We start from the raw sequence: 27628 nt of genomic DNA on the forward strand, positions 1-27628 counted from the left end.
GGAAACTAAATTCTTCTCATTGAGCCAATAATATGTACAGCCTGTGGGTAGTGCCAAGATATTTCAGGAAATGCCAATGTCTTTCTTTGTAAAGTGAGGTCAAACTGAATATTTAAACACAGCATATATCACTGGGAAGAGTAAGGCAAATCCATACTTCCTCATTCTCCTTTACAAAGAATCTTAATGTAGATTCATGGCCAATGTAGAATTCCTCTTCTTCCCTTCAAAAATGATGTTTCACTGTCTAATGTTTTAAAGCAACATTTCTGAGATATTTCTAGACAGTCCAGTTAATAGTTAATATTGGCAATATAGGGTTAATTAGCAATGGCTCACTTGAGGCTCAATTTCTTTTCCCTTCCTCATTTCCCAGTGGGACCTCTGACATCTTCAACCCATTTAGCTTCAACCAGTCCTCTGAATCAGCAAAGTCTACTCTTCCTTCCAAACTGGAATGAGGAAGAACCAGCAAGACAAAGCAAAAAGGCAGAACCACCATTGCCCTACCTGCTCAGGCTTCAGCCCCGGAGGGACCCAGGCATACTCTTCTAAGGCACAGCCTGAATCGTCATCGGAGGTTGAGTTCCTCTGGAAGTCAAACATGAGTTTGCTGATGGTCTTCTCCATCTCCAGCGGCATCACTGTCACCATGTGCTCCTCTTGGGGACACTTGCAGTGTAGGCAGATCTTCCTGCAGACAGCAAAGGTGCAGGTGAGAAGGAAGGAAAAAGAAATCATTTTTTCAAGAGCCTGCCAGTCACCAGTCCTTGGATCTCAAACCATAAACACATTCTTTGGCAACAGGTTTCTGGCAAAGACATTTCAAGCTATGTTCCAGAGCACGCCTGTCTTTGTAGAAGGCGTGTCGTGTACATGTAAAAACAGCATGAAAAGGTCAGGGGCCAGCAGGTAAGCATGCCGAGGATGTTTAAATGTAGACCCCAACTTCTAAATCAATATCCCAAGAGAAATGGTAATATATTTTTTATTTTACTAGGTGACTGAAGATAGACCATGATCACAATTTCCTTGACTGTAATAGCAATTAAATGTACATAATAAATATGTTGGCCAGAAATATTATGCCTAGATTTAACAAATACTGACAACATACCATTTTTAGAAAAGGTTCCCAAGCCTTGGAAAACAGAAGTGGCTTTTAAAAGAATTGCAGGTGAGCTTTTCTATAAGAAAAGCAAATATATTTTTTCCCACTAAACAAATCTTGCCCTAAGATCTCATGGGAAAGACATTTTCACTTCCACTAAAGATCCCTGTAGGTTTGAAATTCTGATAGGAAGCCTAACTTTTCCCTATGTCGGTAATTTTTTTAAAATACAAGAAGATCACACATGTGAATTATTTCAAAAGGTAGCAGCCAAAGATGAAAATCTCTCCCCCAAACTGAACATTTCTCTTTTAAGGTTACCATCTGTTTTCTTATCCATGGCTGCAAAAATGATGAAGCAATAAAAATGTTGATATCAGCAACACAAAAGCATTTCTAGCTTCTACCAATAAAATAAAAAGAGAAGAAAAGAATGGAAAAGGAAAATTTTAAGAAAATAACGCATTCTATGTATACTCTGACCTTTAGTATTAGTTTCAGTAGCGCAGAATTCTAATCCTCACATAGGTCTCAATATTTTGGTAACAGCTTGGTTAAGATACAATTCACATACCATAAAATGCACCATTATAAAGTGTACAGTTCACTGGCTCTTAATATATTCAGAGGGCTCTGCAATCAGCATCACGATCTATTTTTATAACATTTTTATCAGCCCAAAAAGAAACCCCAGGAGCATTAGCAGTAACTTCCTGATATGGCATATCCCCTGTTCCCAGGTCCTGGCAACCACTAATCTATTTTCTGTCTCTATGGTCTTACCTATTCTGGACATTTCATATAAATGAAATCACACAATATACAGTCTTTTGAAACTGGCTTCTTTCATACAGAATGATGTTTCAAGGTTCATCCATGCTGTAGTGTGTATCAATACTTCATTCCCTTTTATTGCTGAATAGTATTCCATTGTATTGATATACCATCTTTTCCATTTATTAGTTGGTAGACATTTGGACTATTTCCACTTTTTGGCTTTTGTGAATAATGCAGCTCTGAATATTTATGTATACTTTTGTTGTATGACTATATGAGGGGGCTTCAAAAAGTTCATGGAAGGATTTTATTATCCTTTAATTCCATTTTCTATCAACTTTTTGAAGTACCCTCATATGTTTTCAATTCTCTTGGCTATATACCTAGGAATGGGATTTCTGGGTCATATGGCAACTTTAAGTTTAACATTTTGAGAAACTGTCAAACTGTTTTCCAAAATATCTGCCCCATTATACATTCCCACCATTAATGAATGAACATTTAATTTTCTTCACATCTTTGCTACACTTGTTGTTGTCTGTCTTTTTGATCACAGCCATCCTAGTGGAATCAAGTGGAATTTAATTGTGGTTTTGATTTGCATTTCCCTAATGGCTAATGCTGTCGAGCATCTTTTTATGTGCTTATTAAATATCTTCCTTGGAGAAATGTCAATTCAAATCCTCAGTCCATTTTTTCATTGGGTTATTTGTGTTTTTATTGTTAAACTGTAAGGGTTCTTCATATATTTTCTGGGTACAAGTCCTTTATCAGATATATGATTTGGAAAAATTCTTTACCATTCTGTGGGTTGTCTTCTTACTTTCTTGATGATGTCTGTTGAAGCACAAAAGTTTTAAATTTTGATGAAGTCTAATTTACTTTATTCTGTTGATACTTTTGGTATCATATCTAAGAAACCACTGCCTAACCTATGGTCATAAAGATTTACCCTTATGTTTTCATCTAAGAGTATTATGGTTTTAGCTCTTCCATTTAGGCCTATGTTCCATTTTGAATTAATTTTTGCATATGGCATGGGGTAGGAGTCTAATTTCATTCTCATGTGGCTATCTAGTTGTTCTAGCACCATTTGTTGAAAAGACTAGATTTTCCCCCATTGAATTATCTTAGCACCCTTGTCCAAAATCAATTAACCGTAACTGTAAGGGTTTATTTCTGGACCCTCAATTCTATTCCACTGATCTGTATTGACCATCCTTATGCCAGTACCACTCTGTCTTGATGGCTGTAGTTTTGCAGTAAGTTTTAAAATCATGAAGGATGAATCTTACAACTTTGTTCTTTTTTTAAAAAATTGTTTTGGTTCTTCTGGGTCTCCTGTATTTGCATTCATAAAATGTAAATTTTTGGATTATCTTACCAATTTCTGAAAAGAAAAAATCCAGCTGGAATGTTGATAGGGATGCACTGAATCTGTAGTTCAATTTGGGGAGTCTTGACATCTTAATATTATCATCCAATCCATGAACACAGGATGTCTTTTCATTTACTTCAATCTACTTTAATATCTTTCAATGATCTTTTGTGGTTTTCAAGCACAAGTCTTACACTTCTTTTCTTGAGTTTATTCCTAAGTATTTTATTCTTTTTGATGTTATTATAATTGGAATTCTTCTCAATTTCATTTTCAGATTGTTAGTGTATAGAAACAAATGATTTTTTTATTGATGTTGTATCATACAATCTTGCTGAACTCATTTATTAGTTCTAGTTGTGTGTGTGTTTGGGATTTTCTTTGGGATTTTCTACATACAAGACCATGTCATATGCAGATAGAGATAGTTTTCTTCCTTCCTTTATAATCTGATGTCTTTTATTTCTTTGTCTTGTCTTATTGCCCTGGCTAGAACCTCCACTACAATGTTAAATAGAAGTAGCAAGAGTGGATATACTTACCTTGCTCCTAATCTTAAGGGAAAGCATCCAGTCCTTCACCGTTAAGTATTATGTTAGCTGTGGTTGTTTTTTGTTTTTTGTTTTTTTTTTCATAGGAGCCCTTTATCAGGTTGAGGAAGTTCTCTTCTATGATTGTTGTTTCTATTACAAAAGGGTGTTGGATTTGGTCAAATGCTTTTTCTGCACCTGTTGAGATGATCAGTTGTTTTTGTCCTTAACCTATTAATGTATTGTGTCTGAATTTTGACCAAAAATGTACTTGAACAAAATCAGTTTAGTCCAGCCAAGTTAGTTCGGCCTGTCAGATTCTCCCACCTCCTGATTTTCATCAGATTGGAAACATACACAGACAGAATGCACACTTTGGATCTGGTTTGCATCTCCAAACTCAAAGAAGTTCCATCTGAACCTTGGCCATGGCTTTTAAAAAGAGTCAGAGCTCGTTTTAACAGTAACTCTAATTAATCAGCTACTGTAAAGAGGTCAGGGCTGTTGGGAAGCAGTCAGGTTTTTTCTTTCCAAATCTTTTTATGCCAGTTTATGACTTAAGGAATAAAAAGTTTCAGTGTGTTTAAGCAAATTTAGCAAGCTCTGTGGTGACTAATGCTTTTTACTAGAAAGTCATACTTTCAAGACGAATGTAGATGAATTTTACCAAATCCAGTCCCCAGAATATCCATCAATGAAATTCATTTATTCAGCAATGCAGGAAGGAGCACAATATTTAATGTTTCATGAATGTGCTCCAGGAGAAGCAAAAAAAAGAAGAAAGCAAAACAGAAGAATACAAAATCAGATTTAGAATGTCTCAATGAGTAGAAAGAGAAACAGACAAGAGATGGGGGAGAGGGCCAAGGGCCCTATTTGGTCATTCAACAAATAACTATCAAGTATGGCCAGGGAGTGCTGTCAGCACTTGGGATGAATACCTAACCAAAACCATGATCCCTGTCCTCAGGACACCTCTGTTCTCAAAGGGGAGAAGCATACAGTAAGCAACAAACATGACCAATCACTGCATCATACAGGATATGAAAGGTGGCAAGTGCTATGGAAAATGAGAAAGGTGAAGCAGGACAACGGTGGTCAGGAAGAGGGGGTGGGGCGCACTGAGCAGGATGAACTTGCCTGGCTCTACACCTTATGTACATGATCCCAGATTTGCCCATCAGTCCTCCAAGAAAGGAAATGTCAATCCCACTGCCCAGAGAAGAAAACAAAGGCTCAGAGCAGTTAAACAATTTGTTCAAAGTAAACCCTAAATGGTGAGCAGAACAAGGACTCAAAGTAGAATCTACCTAACCTTGAACCCCAAAATTACTTTTATAAACCATGCCTGATTCCAACCACTGAACACCCTTTTACTCCTGAACAACCAACTGACTCAGAAAAAGCAAAACCAAGGAGGCAAAAAAGGAAAGAAAACAAAAATGGTAAATCAAAACCTGAAGACCTTATCTATCTCCCCTGAGAGCTGCCTGCCTTCCACTCCTAATTTATAATTAACAGGCACTCCAGTGGCAAGGCATTCTTATTTGCAAAGAATTTTCACCCTTTGAGTGATTCCATGACAGCCTTTGGAAAGGCTAATTTAATAACCTCCATTTACAAAGTGGGAACACAAGGCCCACATGGAAGCAGAGGGTCAGAGGTAAAGTCAAAGGGATTTCTCTGGATCCTTGTGTCTCTCTACCACTTTGGCAAAATGCACACAACAACCCCTAACAGCTCTCTCTTTCAACGCACCTGCATGAAGCACATTCAGAACTGAGTGGGGAAATATATGATTTGGCTTTTTTTTTTTAAATAGACATCTATGAAAATAGCACCTGCTAGTAAAGCAGGATATCATTAAAAATATGTATATATATGTATATATAAAGAATGCATTGGTTTCATTCTGTCAGAGTTGACATTCTATCTGCACATAATTGGGTTTGTGAATGACAGGTTTCCAAGGAATAAGCCATGATTCAGAGAGTGGAGATCCTACATACTCCTTCCTTCCCTGCCTCTACCCTGAAACAATCTCTGCAAACCCCCCAACCCAGTCACAGCTATTAATTCATTTGTTTCTACATCTCAGAAGCCATAATTGGCTCTTCCATGGGATATACAATATTCATAGGTGGAGACCCTCTTTTCAACTGTCTCAGAGTAGCCTGGTCATCTGCACCAGTGACCACACTATTTGGAGAATGATTAACAACATATACCAATGAACTTCCTTGCCGTTATGTGGAAGGGTTCATCATAAATAGATTGGGGTGGGGGTTGGCGCTGGCGGTGGCAATATCTGTCCTTGCAATGTTGTTCAGGTTATTTACAACACTGAACCCCAAGCCACAAGGTCTTATTCTGTATGAGATGTGATACGATGAAGGGATTTTCCCTTGTAACATGATTTCTGACAAGTTCAAGTCATAGACTGCAGAAACTTTGATTTGGATGGGACTGTGGACATTATTTAGTCCTTCCCCCACCCTTTCCTTCTCTCTTTTACGCCCCTCCCCCCTTTTTAATGAGAAGGAAATATATTTTTTGAAAAAGAACTCATATGTGGAAACTCAATATATAAAATAGAGTTGCCCTAGTTGATGCAGGAGAAGGAGACTGCAAACCCAACTTGTCTCATGCTCAACCTTGTCCCCAAACTCCAGGCATGTTCAAAGTCCTAAGGTCCTCAAAATTCCAAAGACAGCAGTCTGTAAACCACCATACTCCCTGAACTCCTCTAAATAATTTCTAGTATGTTCCAAAAGATGAAGTAGGTGCTTGATAATTTGACGGATAGAAAGAAGAAAAAAATAGAGGCTGTGGATGGCTTTTAAGATGGAACTCTGCATATAAAAAATGATTCCACTCATGGGCAATTATACATCTGCTTGTCAAGACATTACATGGAGATGCTTGGGGAGAAGAGGGATATCCCAGTGACTGAATGGATAGGTCTGAGGCAGGGCACAGGAGTGTGCATTTTCAGTCTGCCAGGTGATCGTGATGCAGTACCATCCCAGCACCCCTGGAGGACACTGTTCTGTAGCTAGCCTCCTAGTTATAAAGGAGCATCTTGGAGTGTGGTCTGAAAACCGGTGTGAGTTCTACCGTTATACTGATGGTCTCAGCAATTCTGGGCAATGCACACTTTCAAACTGTTCCTGGGGATCTCCGCCAGCCCCTCCTGACTGCCATGTCTTCAGCTCCTGCATCTGTAAGCCCGCTGGGTACCCACTGGGGTATGTGTGTGAAAAGGTGCTGGTGAGAGGCAAGACTACATCAGCTGCAAGAATGGTGCCTCACTGCCAGCCCTGCCATCTGTCCTACTGCTTTCCACTTCCTTGGGCTCCTCTGTCCCATGTCCATGGCCAGATCAGGTTCTGTGCACTTTCATGCACAGCGTCAAGGGGCAGACTGCTGAAAGAGTGGCTGAGCCTCAGCACAAACCAAGTGATCGGAGAGGAATGTGCAGTGCTAGACTCAACATGGCAAACCCAGGCAGCCGAGGTCAGGTATGGGAAAATGCATTTTTGTTACAGACAAAGGGCTAAAATAACCCAAAGACCTCCACAGCTTTTTGCTAAATAGCAGATGTGTCCTAGGTAATCAAACTCTTCCACGACTCTAGCTCACTAAAGGCAAAAGAATAACTCTTTTATTCTTAATAATATAGAAGAAAAGGAAACATTTTCCTCCTTATACTTATTATAATTTAAAGTTAATGCTTCCTTGTTTTTATTTTAATAAAAAGCAATACGCAATGTGGAAAAAAATCAGGAACTACAGATAAGCAAGAAGAAGAAAAAAAAAATTCAAAACACTCACAATCCCAAAGATAATCACTGTTAAACAGAAACATCTGCTGGTCTTCCTCTCCCTTAGTGTTAGGAAACTGGAGACCAGACTTCATTCTATGTATTCCCCATCAGCAAGAGCCAGGGGACAAGACTCTGGGCTGGAATGAGAACACATGAGCCAGAGCCACCCACACATGCACACACAACACTCTCAGCAAATAGAAGTGCTTTATTCAATCCAGATAAGTGGGTTTGTTCTGATCTGGTGCCCTGTAGCAGGATCAAGAATTTGCTTACGTAGAGTGGAAGATACCACCACAGTGCGAATTACGCATATACTTATGGGTATCACAGAGTTAAAAGTTAGGTCCTTTAGATAAAAAACATCTGAAAACCAGATTTCAATAGTTATCAACTTTCAATTTTCTGTGTAAGTGGAGAGAGACGGGGCATGGATAATTTAAAACCACTAAGACTTGGCTCTGAATTGTGTCTTTGTGTACAAGTCACACACTCTCCAATGCTGCAGTAACTTACATCACTTCAAACCACCTAATGGATCTGCCCTGGGAAGGGCTGACTTCGGAGGAGCTAACAGGAGCCTGGCTTTCTCAGTTTGCCCAATTTCCCCTGAGTTTCCAAGAGCATCAACTCTTCACACTCATGCAAAGCACCAGCCTAAAATGAGCCAAACATTATTTTCAAGTTTACTGCCTTTGGTAACACCTTCCCCAGGTTTTAGGAGGTAAGTAAGTGTTTTGGGGGGAGAGAGTTTTTTACTGACTTCAGACTGCCCAGAAGAATTGAGCAAATGAAGGGACAGTAGATGTCCTTAAACAAAAACAAACAAACAAAAGCATTACCCTGTTGTGCTCAACTGAGTCAGAAAGAACTGGAAGCAAAGTCTGCCTGCCCTGAGGTATTGATGAGATAACCCAACCTTGAATAAGTCAGAGTTGTTAAAATTGAGCTATCACAAAGAACACAAGCCATCCTCTTCAAAAACTGCATGGGTCACATTATCATATGACCCCCTACCCCAAAGGGCTTTAGCTCCTACCTCATACATCCCTTACAAGACACAAGTGAAGGATCAGAATGTCAGAGAGGAAGGGAGGAAAGAAATGCATTTGTGGAGGCTGGCCTGAAGTGAAGTGAGAATGTTCCAGAAGGAGACAGTCTGCTCCACAGGTCAAGGGTTCTATATGGCAGGTCTGACCTCCCGGGCCCTAACTACTACAGCTCAATCCAGCATGTGCTTCCACACTGGAAGATGGCAGGTAAGGGGTGGACACAATGGCTGTGTTCTCCTCTTAATATAATCGCTTATATTTATGGAAGATTTATAACACTCATATTATTTTCACATAGTTTATCTCATTTATTCACTCTCAGCAGTCCTGTAAAGTTGGCATTTTTATCCATTTTACAGATATAAAAATGTAGGCTATAAACTCATAAACGACTTGACTGAAGTTATATAGATTAGAACCTGTGTTCTCTGACTCCAAGACCAGTACTTTTTACTACCTTGTTCTTTCTTTTCTTCCATGCGTTCTTCCATCTGTCCTTCTGCCTACTCACCCACCCAACCTACCAACCACCCCATACCGACTGAGTGTCTACTGTGTGCTGGGCACTGTACTAAGATGCTGGGCACACAACATGACTAAGACAGATAATGTCCCTACCCTCATGGAGCTTTGAGTCAAGCGAGGAAGACAGGCAACAGTCAGGTAAGCAGATCTACATGCCATTTGTAGATTGCGATAAGTGTTATGGCAGAAACAAACAGGGAAATCAGAAAGTGAGGGACTGAGGACGGGTGGGGACAGGCCTCCCCACTGAAGTGACATCTGAGTTGTGATGAGAAGACTAACCATAAGGCAGCAGTACAAAAAGGGCAGGAGCTTTCCAAGCAGAGGACATGCGAGCGCAAAGGCCCGAGGTAGGGAAGAGCAGAGCCTGAGTCATTCTCAGGAGGTGGTGTGTGGCCTCCCTCCTCCCCCATCACCGTCTGCACTAATGACAGTGACCAAACTGGCTGAGCCACTGCCTGTCCCAAAGCCCAAGCACAGATGTGAAATGCAGGGGACGGTGCCATCGCAGGGGGCGTAGGAAAGTTCTTCCATCCTCCCTCATTTGCTTCTCCTTGGAATTCCTGTATCTCTGTCTTGATACCCAGACGTCAGCATATCCTGTTTTTTTGGAGCCTTACTGGCTCCTTAACTGTCTCCCTCCAGCCACAGTACTTTGTTTTTCCCTTTTGGCAAACACTCAGTCTGAATGAGGGACCCAGGCACGAACCTTGACACTTGCCATGTCTGGAAGCAAGATTTCTATCTCTGTGAGAAAGGAAAAATGGTTTCCTAATAAACTCAGAAGCTAAAGGGCGTTGACCGTGACAGGGCCAGCTGGGTACGAGGCTGGTGAGCGCCAGCTGCCAAAACCACGCTGCCTGGTCCTGCCCAGCTCCTCCCTTCTGCCCGGGCTGCAGTGGCTCTGGCCATTGGCACCCAGAGGAGCTGCTCTCGCTCAGGGGTTGCTGAAGTGGGTTCAGGGTAATTTTCAATGGCAGTTGTTTCTTTTTCTTAATGATTATTCCAATTCATATTTCAGCAAAGAAACATACACAGCGCCCTACTTTAGATAAATTTATCTTATAATTTTTGATTAGTGGAAACATATTCCCTTTTAAAAATAAGCCTCCTGGGTGCCTTTGTTCAGAAACACATCTTTTAAAGATCTCTTAACTATACTTCGATTTGTGGGTATAATGCCCCAGTAATTGAAGGGCCATATCTTAGACTGGGTTTCTCCAGACCGAGATCCCCAGAAGGTATCTGACTATAAAGACATGTGGGAGATGATCTCAAGAAGGCCTGATAGGGGACTGGAGAAGGGAAGAGGGGGAGGGGAGGATGCGAACAGAGACTCAGTGAATGAGCCAGCTGCAGCTTCGGGCAATCGGGACTCCTTTCGGTTGAGGACTTACAGGAGCTGGTACAGATCATGCCTCAGGCACGTTCATTACCCAGCAATTCCCAACAGTCACTAGTTGAGACCCACTCCTGGGGCCCAAAAGAAAGGCAAGCAGGCTTAAGTAAAATGTTGTAGTTCCTACTGCAACAGGAACCATGGGTCAGAGTGCACCTGAACAGTAAGGGCCGAGGAGGAACCAGGGAAATGCCGAAAAGTTTGTGGTAGGCGCCTTGTTATTAAACAGTAATTCACTGAACATCTACTATGTACTGTGTTTTGTAGTAGGTGTTGAGAAGCGTCAAAACAAAACAGTAAGGAGTTCCTGTCTGGCTGGGACACAAAGATACAGACACAAAGAGCTGGACCATAAACTTCAAAGCGGAGAGTACTTTTGGGATATTGAAGAGAATGTCCTTATTCTGAGGGTAAAGAATGATGTTTGCAATTTATTGTCAGATGGGTTCAACAAAAATAATATGTGTATATGGGGGGAGGAGAACAAGTGGCACAAATGTGGCAAAATGTTAATAGAAAAATCTAGAAGGGTGCAAGGGAGATCATTATACTATTCTTGTAATTTCTATATAACATTGCAATTTTTCAAAATAAAAAGTTTTAAAGCAAACAAAGTGGAGAGGGCTGTGACGGCCCTGTTAGGTCACTCACTGTTCATGTGCTAGGCATTGTGCTAGAGGGGATGCTGGTTAAAGAGAGGTCAGGGAGGGCTTCCTTGAGGAAGCTGGACCTGAAGGTTGCTGAGTAGGAAGTTTCTAGGCAAAAAGAGAAGAAAGGAGTATTCCTAACAGGTGAACAAAAGTATGGAGGTGCTAGAGATGGTGTCATCACGCTATCGAGAGGAGTCTCAGATGGTGACAAGATGGTAGCTGGTGAACTATATACACAAGCCATGGAGAGGAGTGAGGGTTTTCTGGTATCAGCCTTCACAAGACAATGAGGAATCTGCCTACCAAGCACACAGATAGCTAATTGAGCACCGTGATGAGTAGAGAGTGATCCTCAGAGGAGAAGAGCGTGGCCACTGATGGTGTCTCCATGGCAACATGCTACCTGCATCACTGCATTCCTACACAAGGCTGTGGCTATCTAGAGAAGCTGATTTCCTCAGCTGCCTGTCAGCCTCGCTGCTCTGCTAAGAGTACAGCAAGGTAAACAGAACAGGTTACTCCTTCTGGAAAAATTCCTCCACTTCACCTGGTCCACATGCTAACAGTGATTTTATGGTATGTGTGTTTGTGCTTCATTGAACATTTAGCAGAGCAAATTCCAAGGCCCTTCCTTTCCAGATGAGTCCTTCGGGGGAACAGTTTCTGAGGAAATGACTGCAAACTGAATTCCAGCCCTCCTCACCTCAAAACTTCAAGGTAAGGATGGGAAGACTCCACAAAATTCTTCTTCGTTTGCCTCTCTCTTTTGTGCATCTGCTGGAGTACTTGTTAAGTCTCTACCTCCTTTGTGGAAGAGGTTGGCCACTCATATAGACAAGATCTGAGGCATTAAATATCCCCTAAGTACGTAAAGGCAGTGAAGTGTGCTAAGATCTTAGATTCTGGAATCACAGTGTCTGGGGTTCAAATCCTAACTCTACCACTTCCTTGAGATTAAATAATTTAATACATACCATATGCATGTTATAGTGAAACCTGACAATGTGTCTCTGTGCTAGGCCTTATGCTATGTCTAGGGATACAAAGTAAGACAAACAAAAGTAGTCAGGTTCTTGTTCTCTAAAACTCAATCTAGACCCCACTATATGTGCTCCAGTTAGGACAGAAAGGGATCAATGGAAAACAGAGGGTGGCGAACAATTCATTTCTATTAAGTCTTTATTAAACACTTAGTATATACTTAAAGGTGTGTTGGACTGAGCCAGGTAATTTTATTACAGTCCATACCAAAGGATTACTTACCCTTTACCAACCTTTTAATTTTTCAAGGTTACACAAATGATCTTCTTTTTGTACCGAGATACAATAAAGCAGACAGGTTAGATATCAAATTAACCTCTTGGACTAATCAAGTACTTGAGAGCTTACCCAGCACTTTGAGTTCAGGTAACTTTGAGTAGCCAATAGTCTCTACAGGTTAGTCAGAAGAGCAGGGATTACTGACTGATCAAGGCAGTGATGTCTGGAGAAGTCAAGTGCTGTGGTTACTGCTACTAAGCGCTGGAAGTGTCTGCAGTTCCTAATCTACCCTGTTGCCCTGAGCCAGGCGAAGTAGTCAGTTGGGTTCCATTTTGTGGGTATGATTTCCCCCGTTTTTCTTCTTAAGAAAACATTTTCTGAGTATGTGCTGAGCTCTGTGCCAACCATGCTCTAAGCGTTTCTTACTTAATCCTCAAGCCCCATGAAGAGATGGGAATTATTGATATTCTCCTCATTTTACAGATGGGACAACCAAGGCTCAAAGAGTTTATGGAACTTTTCCAAAACCCTTCATCAAACACCTGAATGCCTTTTTGAGCCCCCTTCAGACCGACTGCACTGGTCCCTTAATCCATGTAAAACAAGTTGTGCTTTTCTCCCTGCTCACATAGAGGCCCCCAAATCACTGGCAAGTCATAGGAAATTCTTAAGTGGCTGCTTATTAATAACATTTTCAGTTTATATTAGGCCGCCTTTCATCCAGGGGAACTTGGCCAGTTCCATACACAGAGAACCACAGAAATCCAGCCATCTCTGGTGTGGATTTGGGCCAGCTGGCAATGGCACTCTTCAGGGGCTTGGCTGGTGGGGATTCTGGCAATGGTCACACCCTTAGAAACTTGACAGGGGCCCTCTAATATCTGTGCTGAAGGGCTCCAGGCCAAAACTTCCCAGAAATCCGTGTTCCTCAGTGAACAAGGCCAAAGGCTCAGGACGACCCCAGTAGACTTGTGAAACAAGAGCATCAAAAAATTGGGTGTTTACCAAATCCCAATGCTGGATGTAAAGCCCCTCAATTCAGATTGAGTTCGACACAACAGGGAAAGATGCTGTTTTCAGGAGAGACCTGGCTTTAGTCAAGTCCAAGGATAAAAAACAAAACAAAACAAAATACTCAGGGTTTCCCACAGCAGGGATAGGCAAAAAAAAAAAAAAAAAAAAGGCAAGATGCAGACTTCCCTCCATTAGTCTGGGTCTATGGGATGGTTTCTGTGGTTTTGTTCTGAGCCACAGCTCGTTTCCTCATTGTACATAGTGAAATGAAGGAGGGAAATACATGGAAAGAAAATAACATTTCCTGGTTTCATGTTTTATTGGAAAAAAGCCCATGATGAATTGAATTCACATGGTCCACAGGAGTAAGGTTTTGAAAATATCTAAAAATCTGTGATATTCAGATTTGACAAGGTGCTGGTTGAAGCATGCATGCCTGCACTATGCCCCCTACCCCCAGGCCTGCTGGATGTAGCAGTGCCCACCCACTTTCGGCATAGTGGATAAAATGAACAACAACCCAGACTGTGGACTTCCTTGGTGCATGGGATGAGTCTTAGTCATTTATTCATAATCTCTTTTTACCACCTTTATATCTTTACTATCCTAGTACAACTCACCATTACCTCCTGTCTGGGCCACTGCAACAGCCTCCTTCTTAATTTCCTGCTTCCACTTCTGCCCTTCTAGAATCTAATGTCCACCACCATCTGTTTTTAAAATGGTGATGATAACACTCAACTCTCCTGCTTAAAGTGCTTCACTGGCTTCCCACTGCAATGAGAATGAAGTGCAAACTCCTTAATCATGGCCTACAAGACCCTACAGAAGACAGTGCACTCCTCTCCCTCCAATTCCATTGCGTTCCACCTGGGTACCATGCTTCAGCCACAGCAGCCTTTATTTGTTCCTTGAACTGGGCAAGGCCATCCCTCTCTTAGAATCTTTGCAGTGGCTGTTTCTCTGCCTGAAACATCCTTCCCTCAGCTCTTATGAATTGGCCTACTTTTCACCATTCACGTCATCCTCAAAGGCACCTCCACCAAGGATCTTCTAAAAAAAATTTTCACCTCCCCTTCTCATCCAATCTCTAGTCTATTTTCCTTTTAATGTGTTCTTTTTTTCTTAACATTGGTCATTATCAGACATTATTTGTTGGTGAGTCTGTTGTATGTTTCTCCCACTGTAACGTAAGTTCCATATGGTCAAAACAAAAAACATTCAATAAGAATCTCTTTGAAATTTTGAATCTCAAATACCTAGTCATAAATCTAGTTCAGCAGTTCTCAACCAGTGGCCTACAAACCCTTCATGGGCATGCACACAAGATATGATCAATATGTAAATTTTTATTTTAATTTTATATCTATTTTTTACAATAACTGAAAATGTGTAATATTCTTACAATGATGCCAAAAATGTAGAGTGTGATTTAACTATGTGATGAGTAGAGTATCAGCAAGACCACACCAAAGTAAGATAGCCTTTGTCCTCTATTAAAGTATGCAAAAGAATAAGGTTAGAGTAGAAGAGGACATATTACTGCTGAGAATGTACCACGACTACAGTGTAATTTAATTCTGTTATGTTTACTGCAAAATGTCCAATATTTGACAGAATGCTTTGAGTACAGAAAGACTGAAAAACTCTGGAGTAGCCCAAAGTAAATGTTCAAAAATTTGTTAAATGTTAAATGAATAATAAAAAGTATCTGAGAGACAGAAGAAACAAGAACTTCTATGGCTTTGGCATCTGAGACCACAGCCCCTAATGTGCTCATCTATAAAATGGAAAAGGGGTAGGTAATTTTCTCCTCCCAGCTCCACAGGGCTTAACATTAGATCCTGGGAAGTCATGTGGAAAAGTGTTGTATTTCCACAAGGCAGGAGAATATTTTTTTCCAGTCCTACGTTAACCTATGGAGATTTCTGTGGATGAGCTTATAACGATCCACCATCCAACCCAGCAGTTAATCTTTAGGGTGATTTGATGCCTTTAAGAATCTGATGAAAATACGGATCCTCTCCCTTAAAAAATGAACATATACACATTCTCAGAAAATTTTGCATTTAATTTCACAAATTCATCAATCCTCTGTTTCTTTGGTGCTCATGGACACCAAGCTAAAAACCTCTGGTTTGAAGAACTGGTTAAGTGCGAAAGAACTTCTCTGATATTTTAAACCACTCATAGAGCCAAAGTCAGTACCTTGTATCTTGCAAATGCTCAACTGCTATTTCTCACTCTCTGCAATGTTTTTTAAAAAATTCAAAATAGCACACAAGATCATAGTTAACATTTAAAATGCTGCACCGTAACAATTCAGTGGTGCAGGATTTAAAACTATTTTTGAGCATTGCAAGGGCAAACCACATTGGTGTTTAGGTAGATGGTTAGGGAGCTAAATTGACACAGTGAAAGGAAGGCAGGTTCGAGCTTGCAGATCAATCATGTCCAGTGATTGTGTTGCTTTTCACCTATTCACCTTTCAGAAGCAAGAATCAAAGCTCCTGTGGTTGAGAGAGGAGTGTGTGAACGCTTCACTTTGCATTTTCACTCCACTTCCTAATGAGGCAGATGTTTCACAGTGGCCCAACCTGCACAGGAAGCATGGGGGTTCGTCGTTCCAATCCGTGGCAAGCTTCTAGTCTTGACGGTCTTTACTGGCAGTTTCTGAGATGATAAACTCGAATGCAAGTATTAAGCTCAGCAAGTGATTTAAATGAAGTCTTGAATCTTGATGAATAAGCTGTTAGAAGGCGGGGAAGGCTTTAGCTGAGGGCTATGCAGTTTCTAAGCCAGTTGCTGAGCTCCCTGTGCACTGGCCACCAATGGCTGGATTGCCCAGGGGATGCTTACAGAAAACAGCTCATTGTAAAGGAGGTATTCCCCTGAGAGCACCACAGCAGGAAAGCTGGATAAAGACTCTACATCACTGGTAATGAAAAGTGACAGAGCCTTAAGAATGGTCACCATATTAATCAGAACAACAGAATCTGTATCCCAGAGAAAGAAAAAAAAAATCTATTAAAACCTCAATTAACCAAAAATTCAACTAACTAAAACTTCCAGTAAGCCCACAGATCATCCACATTCAGGAGAAAAAATAATGTAGAGTAAGTGGAAAACAGAATTTCTTTTTAGCACACTTAGGCAATTGGTAGGTGTTTAATACATATTTACTAAATTGAAAAGAAAACCAGCTCCCAGAGAGTATAGCCAAGCATACAGATGGCATGTAGGTTAAATTTCCTGTGCCAACTACAACTCATGGGTACAGGCAGTCTGGAATGCTGTGTTGAGAAGGATCTTAAGGTTGTGCTGGGGTTTCACAGAAAGAATGTGTTAGTCATTAGTGAGATCTGCAATGAACAAGGGAGATTGGGGCATGGTGATGCAGGTGCCAGGTATGTGTTATACTAATCCTATGGTCAGGACATTTCTAAGAGTAGAGTCCAAACATTGGTATACATTCAAATAAAAATAACTTTCCCCACTGAAGAAGACTTTCTGTATTATTCAAATAGAAGCTTCTGGGGGAATATCAAGGAGGAGTGAGGGAAGAAAGCAGACATCTGTTTATCCTGCCAGATCACAGCCTGGTGACCAGTGAGGTGACAAATACCAAACTCAGATGATGTTCACAATCAACCTCTTCTGACTTCCACTTACAAGACAGGTTCACTGGAAATTGATTTTCAATAATAGTTTATATGGCTGCCATACCCTGAATCATAAGATATACTCAGTTGGGTTAACCCTGCTCCTCCTATTAAGGCAGAAAAGTGATCTGATATATTGTCCAAATTTGCAAAACCAAGACTGAAAACAAACTGGAATTTAATTCTAAATAACTAGGAGCTCAATTAACCAGAACCTCCTATTCCTCTGAACATTTCTCTTAGGTCACACTTTTGTCCCCCTAGGTGAACTATCCAAGACAACAGAGCAAACACATGTGCTCTTCAAAACTTCACAAAGCATTTGCCTTTAATTTATATAAATTAGAACAGCATTTTTTTTTACTTAAAAACAATACAACCACATCTGGGAAACATCTACTTCTTATAATCTCAGGTACCCAAAATATTTATAAGTGTATATATCCTACACACACACAAGTCCCAAGATCTTTCACACCCATTATCTCTGTAAGTTGGGAAGGCTCCAGAGTTAGATGGTATGAATTCAAATTCCACCTTGGCCACTCACTAGCTGTGTGACCTGGGACAAGTTATTCAACCTCCCTGTGCTTAGTTACTGCAGAATATAGATGATAACAGAACCTACCTCATAACGTAAGGATTAAATAAGACACAGCACATAAAACAGTGAGCACAGTGTATTCTACACAGGAAGCAATCATTAAATGTTAGCTATTTATTGTTTTTGATACTCTGCAGATGGAGAAACAGAGTCATGGAACAGCAAAGGGATTTCTTTGAGGTTTATTCAAACAAGGAGTGGCATAATTGGGATTAGAAGCCAGGCCTCCTGAGTTTTGTCACATGTTCTTTCCTGTGGAGCCCTCTTTTCCTATTATAAAGGTGGCTTAGAAGCATAACATCAACATTACCAGGGAGCTTGGTAAAAATGCAGAATCTGCATTTCAGCAATACCCCCAGGTGTATGCACATTAAATTTGAGAAGCCATGGTCTCTGGCACTCTGTAGGATGCCTGCATACATCACACGGCTCTAGAGAGCTTCTGAGAGTGAATGAGCAACGCCCACACGCTGCCCGCTGCCACCCCCTCTTCAGTAGTATGAAACATCCAAAGGTCAGACATTCTTCCAGGAAGCTCCAGGTCGGGTCATTCTTAGGAGGGCTACTGCTTCTCATATTCTAGCACATATTCACAACACAGACAGGTCAGGTCCACCAAGAGCCGTCGACAGTGCAAATTACACCCCATCCCTGACAAGGCTGAATTCATTCTGAAAGTTCACACTCATCAAGGTCAGGGCTGGAAGAGAACTTTCGGATCATCTTACTCAGGATCCTGTGTTTGAGATGAAAGAACTGAGGCTCAGAAAGAGGAAAGACACACATTTCAGTAAGAACCTGATGTGCATACAATAGGGTAGAGAGCAACACGCTTGGACCCTCTCCCCAGACTCCCAATGGTTTGCCCACAGCCACAGCGGAGCCCAGCAGATGCGGCCAAGGCCTGCAGTCCTCTCTCCTCATCTCAGCCTGTCTCACTCACCACCCCGCCCACACTTCCATGCTAAAAGCCACACTCAAATCAGCAGAAGAAGCCACTGTGCTGTTTTACGTCTGACATATTCTCTTGGATGTTTCTAATTTTACCAAAAGACCAACCAAAAAATGTTAATTCATTGCCTAAATAATGAGGTGTTTCTCAAATGAGGGATCCACAGACAAGATCTAGAAGGAAAAGAAAAGGCATTCACAGGGGGCATTAGAGTAAAGAATGCAAAGAAGCCTAGAATTGTGGACATAATTCAGGCTTTGGACTATGATTATCCTGAGTTTGAATCCCAGCTTTATTCTTAAATGTCTGTGTAACCCTGAGAAAGTCACTTAGCCTCCAGGAGTCTTGGTTTCTCACTTATTAAACAGAGTTAAAAATACCCAGCTGCAGGACTTCCACAAGAATCAACAAAGCCAGGCGTGTAAAGCATCTTTCATATCAGCTAGTACACAGTAGGTGCTCAATCTATGATAGCTATTATTTTTTCTATACATTCACACAAACATTAACACACAGACTCCATACAGACATACAGACACCCAAAACATACACCTCCATATACGCTAACAGCTGTACTGAAGCCACACTTGATTTTGTGACCATAGAAAGGATAGCTGTTTCTCAGCTGAGTCCTAGAACTTTCATGAACAAGCATCTCTAAGGACTCATAACTGTTGAATGGATGCCAAGAAAAGAGGTGGAAAAATGGCATCCTGCCCAGTGGAAAGGAAATGTTAAGAATTCCTATCCCAGTTACTCTTAACCCTGGATGGGGCTAAGTAATAAGTAATATTTATATGTTGATTTTAAAGAGCCAAGGAGGGGAGGAGGACTCGAGGCCAGTGGTGCTCCCAGTGCGAGAGAAACAGAGGCAGCGCAAATCAGCCATCTGTCATCTGAGGCTGGTGCTGGGCTGCCACAGGTACCAACCCGATTCCATCTCTGCTCCACATCCTAAGAGACAAGGGGCTTCTGGGCTCCCTCCAGTACTCCAGGATGGTTTGTGTACAACAGCTCAAACATTAGCATCAGGAAGAAAGGGGATATCAGAAATCACCATTATTCCTTCCTCCTTTGGGTTCACTCCACTGTCCTGAGTGAGCATGACTCTAGTAACACTTTCTCAAATGAGGCCATCTCTGATTTCCTTCATGCCCCCTCTTCCAACCAGGGATGTCTCTGGATTCTGGGCCCTCTTGCACGTTATGTTTCCTCTTCCATGTTGGCTCTCATATTTCAGTCTTCAGTGTAGCCAACTTGAGTTTTACAGACTTCATAGCCAAACATAGCTGGAAGTTTACCTTCTACACCCACCAAGGAAAGGCAGGCCCATCTTGTACTGGAAAATGTGTTCCTTTTAATTAATGCACTTTTAAAAATGATCCATGGTGCTCTAGTAGAAAACATGTGCTGTGTTGAGTCACAAGAAGGGTTTTAGGATTTAAAATGGCTTCACTGTGAGTTTTGCAGGACAGATGGGGAGAGGAGTTTTCAGATAAAGGAGAACAGAGGCTCCTGTCTCCTGAGCTGCAATTTCACCCAAAGGGAACCTTCGGCTTTGCATTTTCATGGCGGATTGGAGATTGCTCTGATATTCTCCCAGCTGCTCCCCGATTCTTTCTTCCTTCCCTTCCCTTCCTCCCAACTCCTCTACACACACACACACACACACACACACACACACACACACACGTGCACACACACATTCTCTGTCTCTGTCTCTCTCTCTCTCTCTCTCTAGCCTTGCTTTTTTCTCTCTCTGCCTTATCCCCAGGGAAATAAGAACACAGGCAAGCCTCTGGTTTTCAGACTCCAAATAATGAACTGCTCAAACAATAGGCCAAAGAAAAACAAAAACCAAGTCTCCAAACACGACTGGCCAATGGGGATTTTCTCCCTTGATTGATTATAACACACACACACACACACACACACACGCACACGCACACGCACAGTCTAAAAACTAGAACATTTCATTTGAAATGTTTACAGGTTGAGACAAGAGCATAGTGGCAAGTGTCAGTCAAAAGCATCAATGAAGGAAGCAGAATTTGCCAACGCCTAGTCCTCAATCTTTAGTTGGCCATAACTCATGGCCACCAACTATTACCTGATTATAAGTACCACAATCACAGAGGAAGTGAATAGAGAAAGGATTCAGTGGGTCTTCCATCACAAAAGAAAGTCCTCACCCAAATACCACCCAGAATCCCTATCTGAAGGACAGAGCCTTTTGGCTCCTGCATGTTTGAAGACAACAGGGAAGAAAGAAGACCACAGCTTGGGGGCTTCTGAATCAAGAGGTTTCTGCTCACTCAAGGCAGTTGGGTTCAGAGCATTTGGTATCAATGTGTAGTAGAAGCAGCACTAGAGTGGGTACAAGGATTTGTCACCAGCTGTGTCATGGAGAGTAAGTTACTGTGCTTCTTTGGCCCTCGGTTTCTCTGTCAAGTGAGTATTAAAACTACTGCCCCCTGTTGTTCACAGGTTGGCATTAAACGGGAAATACGAAAGTCACCAGTACCAGAAGGAAATAAAGCCCAATACCCCCTAAGTTCCAGGAGCTGAGCAAGGGCATTACAGCCATCATCTTCACAGCAATCCCATGCATTCAGGGGAATTTATTTCCAGTTCTCATGTAAGGAAACCAAAGTTCAGAGAGGTAAGGCAGCTCTCCCAAGATCACATATATAATCAGGAGGCAATGGAGATGGGCTATTATTAAGGTATAAATATTATTCTCCATGCCAAACACAACTCTACCAGACATCCATGGCAACTGACCAATTGTCAACTCCCAATCCTGCCTTTTTAAGGAAGAATTTTATGGCAGATTCTTTTGGTTCCTTTAATTCACTTTTATTTTATTTTTTCCTCTGTACTTCACTCCAAGGTACATTTATTTACTGACAGCAATTTTTTTTAAGCAACAGAATTGTTATTCTTGGACTGTTGTATATGTTTTAGATTTTTCAGTTAAGAAAAGAGATATTTAAGTAATAAAGTTCATACACTTAAGAAATCATGCAACATCTATTTCAATAAAATATGTGTTGCTTGAAGTTTTTTTTTTTTGCCTTTTAAAAATCTTTACTTTTTTATCTTTCATGTTATTTATTTTTGTAGTGGTAAAATATATATAACATAAGGATTGCTATTTTAAGCATTTTTAAGCATACAATTGCGTGGAATTAATTACAGTCACAATGCTGTGTAACAACTACCTCTACCTATTTCCAAAACTTTTTTGTCATTCTAAATCTAAACTGTACCACTTTAATTCACTTTAGTTTGTCTTTCAGACCCTTGCACTGGAGTTCCATTACACCTAATTAAAAAGAAAGATGTTGGGAGGAAAGAGAAAATCAGTTGTCTAATTGTGTGACTGAAGTATGCTCCTTGGCATGAAAGAAGAAGATCACAAGTCTGGCAAGGATGTATCATGGCAGGGGACACAAAACAAAGGCAGGGAGGACTGAGTCACAGGCAGGCAGGTAGGCGGGGGAGGCCTACTCCTTTCCCTTAATGGCCAACCTGGAAGCTGAAGCCACACAGATGATCGTACAAATTCAGTTTTGGAACTTCTGGGGAGTGAACCAGCAAGTGAAGCACATATTCAGTGGCTTCCCTGAATGGAGAAGAAAATTCTGCGTGACTGCAGTAAAAAGAAAGAAACAAAGAAAAGGACTGCCTCTCGTATGTATAGCTGGAGAAGAAAAATCCAGAAATGTGTCGATTCCAGTTTGAATCCTGCAGCTTTCTACATGTGACTTAGCTGCCAAAACAGGAGGCCTTCTTTAAGGGTGCCTGAGCACCAGCTAGTACTAAATGATTTTCATTATATCATCTGGTCACTTTTAGTTCTGCAAAATACAGTAGTTCTGTATAACATACTTTATTCTGTCTACTCAATCAACAGGGTGGAAAGTTTGAGTGGGAATGATTTGGATATAACAGTGACTAGACTAATGGATGTGAACATATTGCCTTTCCACTGAACTATTTCATTTTTTAGCAACCATGCTTACAATAATGACAAAAAAGTAACAATAACAATAACAGCAATAATAATAGCTGACATTTACTGAGCATCTGCAATGGGCAGGCGCTGTGCTAGGTGCTTTCTATATGTCATCTCATTAAATCCTTACATCTATCACCCTGTCTAATGTTCTGTTGCTGACCCTGTTTTACAGACAGGAGTCAATCCAAAAATGCATCTTTCTTCCTATATTTCTATTTTCCCCCCACATCACATGGCTGAGCCTTTACAAACATGCCATTGCAAACAATGTTATTTTACTATTTTTGGCTTCCCCATGACTCTTTACAGACTGCAATGCTGTATGGAGCCGGTATGTTTTAATTTTCACATTAAAAAAAAGAATTGCCAAAGGGAAAGAGCATTTGACGGAAAGGCAAAATCTTTACAAGCACTCAAGGAGGCATTAAAATCCAAATTTCCAAAATATGGTAATTCTGTCAAAGTTGTGACTTACTCCAGAGCCCTCAGGGACACTCATCCTGACCCATCTGTGAAAGCCATCAGCAGGCAGTGAGCCTTCTGCGAAGCAGGATTAGAGAAGCTAACCCGGCCTCTAGCAAAGAGGCAAGGCTGCTTCATTTAGTTTAAGTCTCACTCAGATGGTTTCAAACTCTCTTTGGGAGAAGATATTCAAGCAAAGCAAATTGAACACAGCCTTACAAGCTGCAGGCTCAACTCACGGTGATCCGTGTCTGTATATATTCATGGCACACTGGAGTCCTTTCCTGACTGTGCTCATGCATGCATTGATGCTGCAAGCAGAACTCTCTCACCCGGGAGAGAGTCTATGTGCCTAAGTTACACAAGAGCCACATTTGGACCAATGGGTGACACTGCATCTGGTACGGATCACTTACCCCGGTATGATTTGGCCCAGCCCAGATTATTTATGGCTCATAAAAGTCCCATTGGACCCCAGCATAGTCCAAGACCACATTAAAAAAAAAAAATGGGATTAAAAATCTGCATTTCATCGCAAGACCTCCATGGCAGATTAGTAATGCTATGATTGGTTTTCGGGAAACCAAGAGCCAGGAGAACAAACTATGAACACTCCTTCGAGATATCCAGTGTAGAGGACAAACCGAATTGTGTTTCAGCCAGGCCATGCAGTTAGATTCTAAAGCTCTGTCACCATTTCTAATCTGAAAGCATTAGCTAAAATTAAACCTAAATAATTCGAGAGCCATTTCTTTACCTGGAAGTCTCAGCTAAATCCTTGTTCCTCAGAGCCTGTAATGGCTCTGACATCATGTGCTGAAATGACATGAACACTACCAGGTGTTTGGTTTTTTAACCTTCTCCCTCTTTACTACTATTTTTAAGAAAGCTGCATTTTTAGAGAAATGCTGCTGCTTAAGCACCATGATTTAAGCGTTTCTGCAAGTCCCAATACCTGTGACATATCACTTTGCAATTGAGCTTTCTAAGTAAAAGGTGCCAGAGGGCCACCAAAAACGCCACCTGGCCAAGATACTGGAGCCCCAATGTCCTCCCCTAATGCAAAGCCCTAGATCTGGCTTTCTCATCCTCCCTAGAAAATATGCTGCTGTTTAATTTGTGAATTAGAGCAAATTTCTTACCCACCTCCAGGGGGGATGAAACCAGTCTCGGAGGAAGCTTCCACCAGACCCTGGGAGCTTGTCAATTGCCCCAGTTCACTTTCTCCCGGGGTCTGGCTTCTAAGAACACAATCAGGACCTCAGGCAGCCAAAGCATCTTCTTCTCAAACCCCTTTTCAAAATCTGGATCCCTCCTGACGCTGGCAGCAGGATGGAGCCCTCAGGGAACACAGCATTGCTGGATCCAGACTCTGCTGGGGAATTCACCAAGCAGGGGAAAAAGTGTGACTTTATCCCTCCTCTGGATCCTCCTGAGGGCTCTGATTGCTTTCCTGAGGACCCTGGTTTCCTCGGAACTCCCCTGCTTCACGACAATCTGAAGGAAGTCACAGACCCCAGCCTCGGCGTCACCATCTGATCCTGAGCCAGACCCGGGGCGACCAGTCAGCTGCTCGCAGACCTCAAGCCACTGAACCAGGAAATGTGCAGCTCGGCCAAAAAATAATAATAACTGTCGGCGGCGCTGCTGGCGGTGCTGGAGAAGTCGCTGTTGCAATGCTCGCATCCTCCGCATGCTAATGAGGCCGTGATGTCAGCAAGTCAGTCACGGCATCTGGACGTCCCATCCCCACTGCCCAGCGCAGAGATTTATTTACATGTAAATTAGCCTCGCCTTCCCAATCAATAATCCCCAAGCCAGGGATAGGGGAAGAAAGCCTTAGCTGGATGCAAAGGCCCTAGCTATGCAATCTAGCTATGCAATGAGTACAAAAAATAACATAGAAGAGAGGCGTTAAAGACACACGCCTATTTTTTGTTTTTAAAAGCTGTGTGCTCTTACGTGCCAGGGATCAGATCTGGGCACAGTTATCAACCTGAGCGCCTGTTTCAGATTACATGCTGCAATAACCCAGGGGTGGAATCACAGCTCTCTGTATATATATTTTTAAATCAAAAGCTGTGTCAAGCCTTCAAATACCTCTTCTACTTTCTTTTCTCTCTTCAATTTTTATTTCAGGACGTTGGCTGTTTGCTGGCCTGGGACTATGTCACCTTTGAGTTTTTGTGCAACCTTAAAACACAAGTGACTACTTTTCTCTTGTGCTTGGGTAGTGAATTATCCCAACCCATTACCCCAACTCCAAGTGAGCATGGGAGATGACAAAGCATAAACCTGCCAGGGGCGTCTGAGGACCCTTAAGCCCTTTGAGAGCATTACGTCCATCTGCTCATTTTACAGATTAGAAGATAGAGGCTTGGGTAAGAAGGGACTTTTCCAAGGTCACACCAGGATCTCCGCAAGGATGGGCCAAAATTCAGTTGCCGGACCTCAGACTGGAGCTTTGTTAAATACCTTTAGGTCTTCAATCTCCAATTTTTTGCACCACAAAGAAGCCTATCTAAGTAACAGAGAAGAAACAACTCTAGAGTTGGATAGCCCTTGGTTCAAATCCTGGTTCTGCTTCCTGCTAGCAATGAGACCTTGGGCAAATAACCTAACTTTTGGGGTCTACAATGACCTCATCTGTACATTTGCTCATTCAGTAAATATCTACTGAGCCATGTACCCTTCTAGGACTGGGTGTAGATATAGTCTCTACTCTTGCGGAGCTTACGCAATGAAGGAAAGCAAAAATATTGCATGTAATTATGGTGATGATTAACACAATGTCACACACTCAGTAAATAACAGCTATTTCTGATATTTTGGATGAGGTCAGAAAAACTCACTGAGGTGTTCTGTCCACTAGGATGGCTATTGTTTCTATCTGTTGAGTATTTCCATGGTTATCTCTTACTGCTTAAAATCAATGTTCTTTTCAATGCTGCCTGTGCAGTATCCTGGGCCAGATGAGAGGTGAGCGCAAGTCAACATTCTGGACTCTGTGCTTGTGATAAGGAAGCGCTGTGGGTGAATGTGGAAGGTAGGGGAGGGGTGGGGAGGCTGGGAGAGGTGTGTATTCCATCATGCACAGATGCGTCCCCAAAGACAAAGCAGCCAGCACGGCTCCTTGCCCATACTTCCCTGACTGAAGAACCCATTCTGATGAGCTCTGCCCTTCCAGCTGGAGTTCCTGAAGCTTCAAATGAATTTCTTTGTTGGATGTGGGGAAGTTAAATTATGTCCTTTGTTCTACAAAATTGTATTAATCATGCTTAATAACTTTTTTCAGAATGCTTCTCTCCAGTTCACAGAAGACCTTTCATAGTGAAAATCATGGGACCTCGAATAATTTTTCACTAAGAGAATTGGAATACAAGCAAATGAGTAACATACACTACTGCCTTAGGTGTCCACTGCACAGAACTTGGAGCGTGTGGGGAAGTGCATGGTTTGTCCAGACTCAATATCCTTCAAAAAGCCAACTAAGGTCACCAATGGTCAAGTGGAAGCAGTGTCATCCTACCTCAGTGTAGCCACTGACAAGTCACATCAACTTTCTAAGCCTCAGTTTCTTCATCTGAAAGATGGGCACACTACTCTCTGATCTACTTATTGTCAGCATGATCATATGAGAATTATGAGGAGCAATTCACAAGAGATTGATAATGAAGCAAGAAAGAGGAAAGCTGGAACATAGAAAGTGAAAAGAGATTAATCTTCATCTGGAGCAAATCTGACACACAACTACAAACTTCACAGGAGTTAACGATATAACATGGGGACTAGAATGGATTGTCTGGGGTCAGACCTTGGCTGCAATATTTGCTAGCTTTATGATTTAGGGCCTGAAGTCCTCATCTGTATCGAAGAAGATTACACTATGCTTATAAGGCTGTTGGGGGAGGTAAAATAAGAATTAATGTGAAACACTTAGCACTAAGTCTAGGACACAGCAAAGATTCAATCAATGTTAGCTATTGGTAGTAGAAGTAATGATGCTTCCACTGTTAACTTTGGCACTAATTAGTTTACGGACCAGTTAAAGTTCAAAAGGTGGGGAGGAAGGAGTTGAACAGAAGACTGCAAAATCATCCCCATTCGTAAGACACAACTCAAAGTTCCACCTAATGTGGGGCAGCCACTAACATGTCCTTTTCTACATGGTACAACACAAACACTTTTCAGTTGCGATGCAATAGGGAAGAAAGCAGTGAAAATGACCAAGACGCACCAAGGGGCCTCCTGCTTTGAAACTGTATGCCAGGCAAGACAACTACATTTCTGGAATGCTTCCTCTATTCATTCATGTATCCACTCACTCATTAAATGAGCTCCTATTATTTGTCAGTTACTGTGTTAGGCCTTAGGGACATCATGGTGACCAAGGCAGACATG

At 41.6% G+C, this 27628-nt stretch overlaps 1 protein-coding gene across 2 annotated transcripts in view; it reads right to left on the reverse strand.

Annotated features, from left to right (window-relative positions):
• The window catches only part of PRICKLE2 (prickle planar cell polarity protein 2), a 307781-nt gene that overhangs the window by 81876 nt on the left and 198277 nt on the right, over positions 1-27628 (reverse strand). For both annotated transcript variants that reach the window (XM_063115190.1, XM_063115189.1), the window contains exon 3: positions 511-694. In XM_063115190.1, coding sequence (XP_062971260.1) covers positions 511-694 — 184 coding nt within the window. The remainder of the gene's footprint in view (positions 1-510; positions 695-27628) is intronic.

Source organism: Cynocephalus volans, chromosome 11 (genome assembly GCF_027409185.1).
Source record: "Cynocephalus volans isolate mCynVol1 chromosome 11, mCynVol1.pri, whole genome shotgun sequence".
Taxonomy (NCBI): domain Eukaryota; kingdom Metazoa; phylum Chordata; class Mammalia; order Dermoptera; family Cynocephalidae; genus Cynocephalus; species Cynocephalus volans.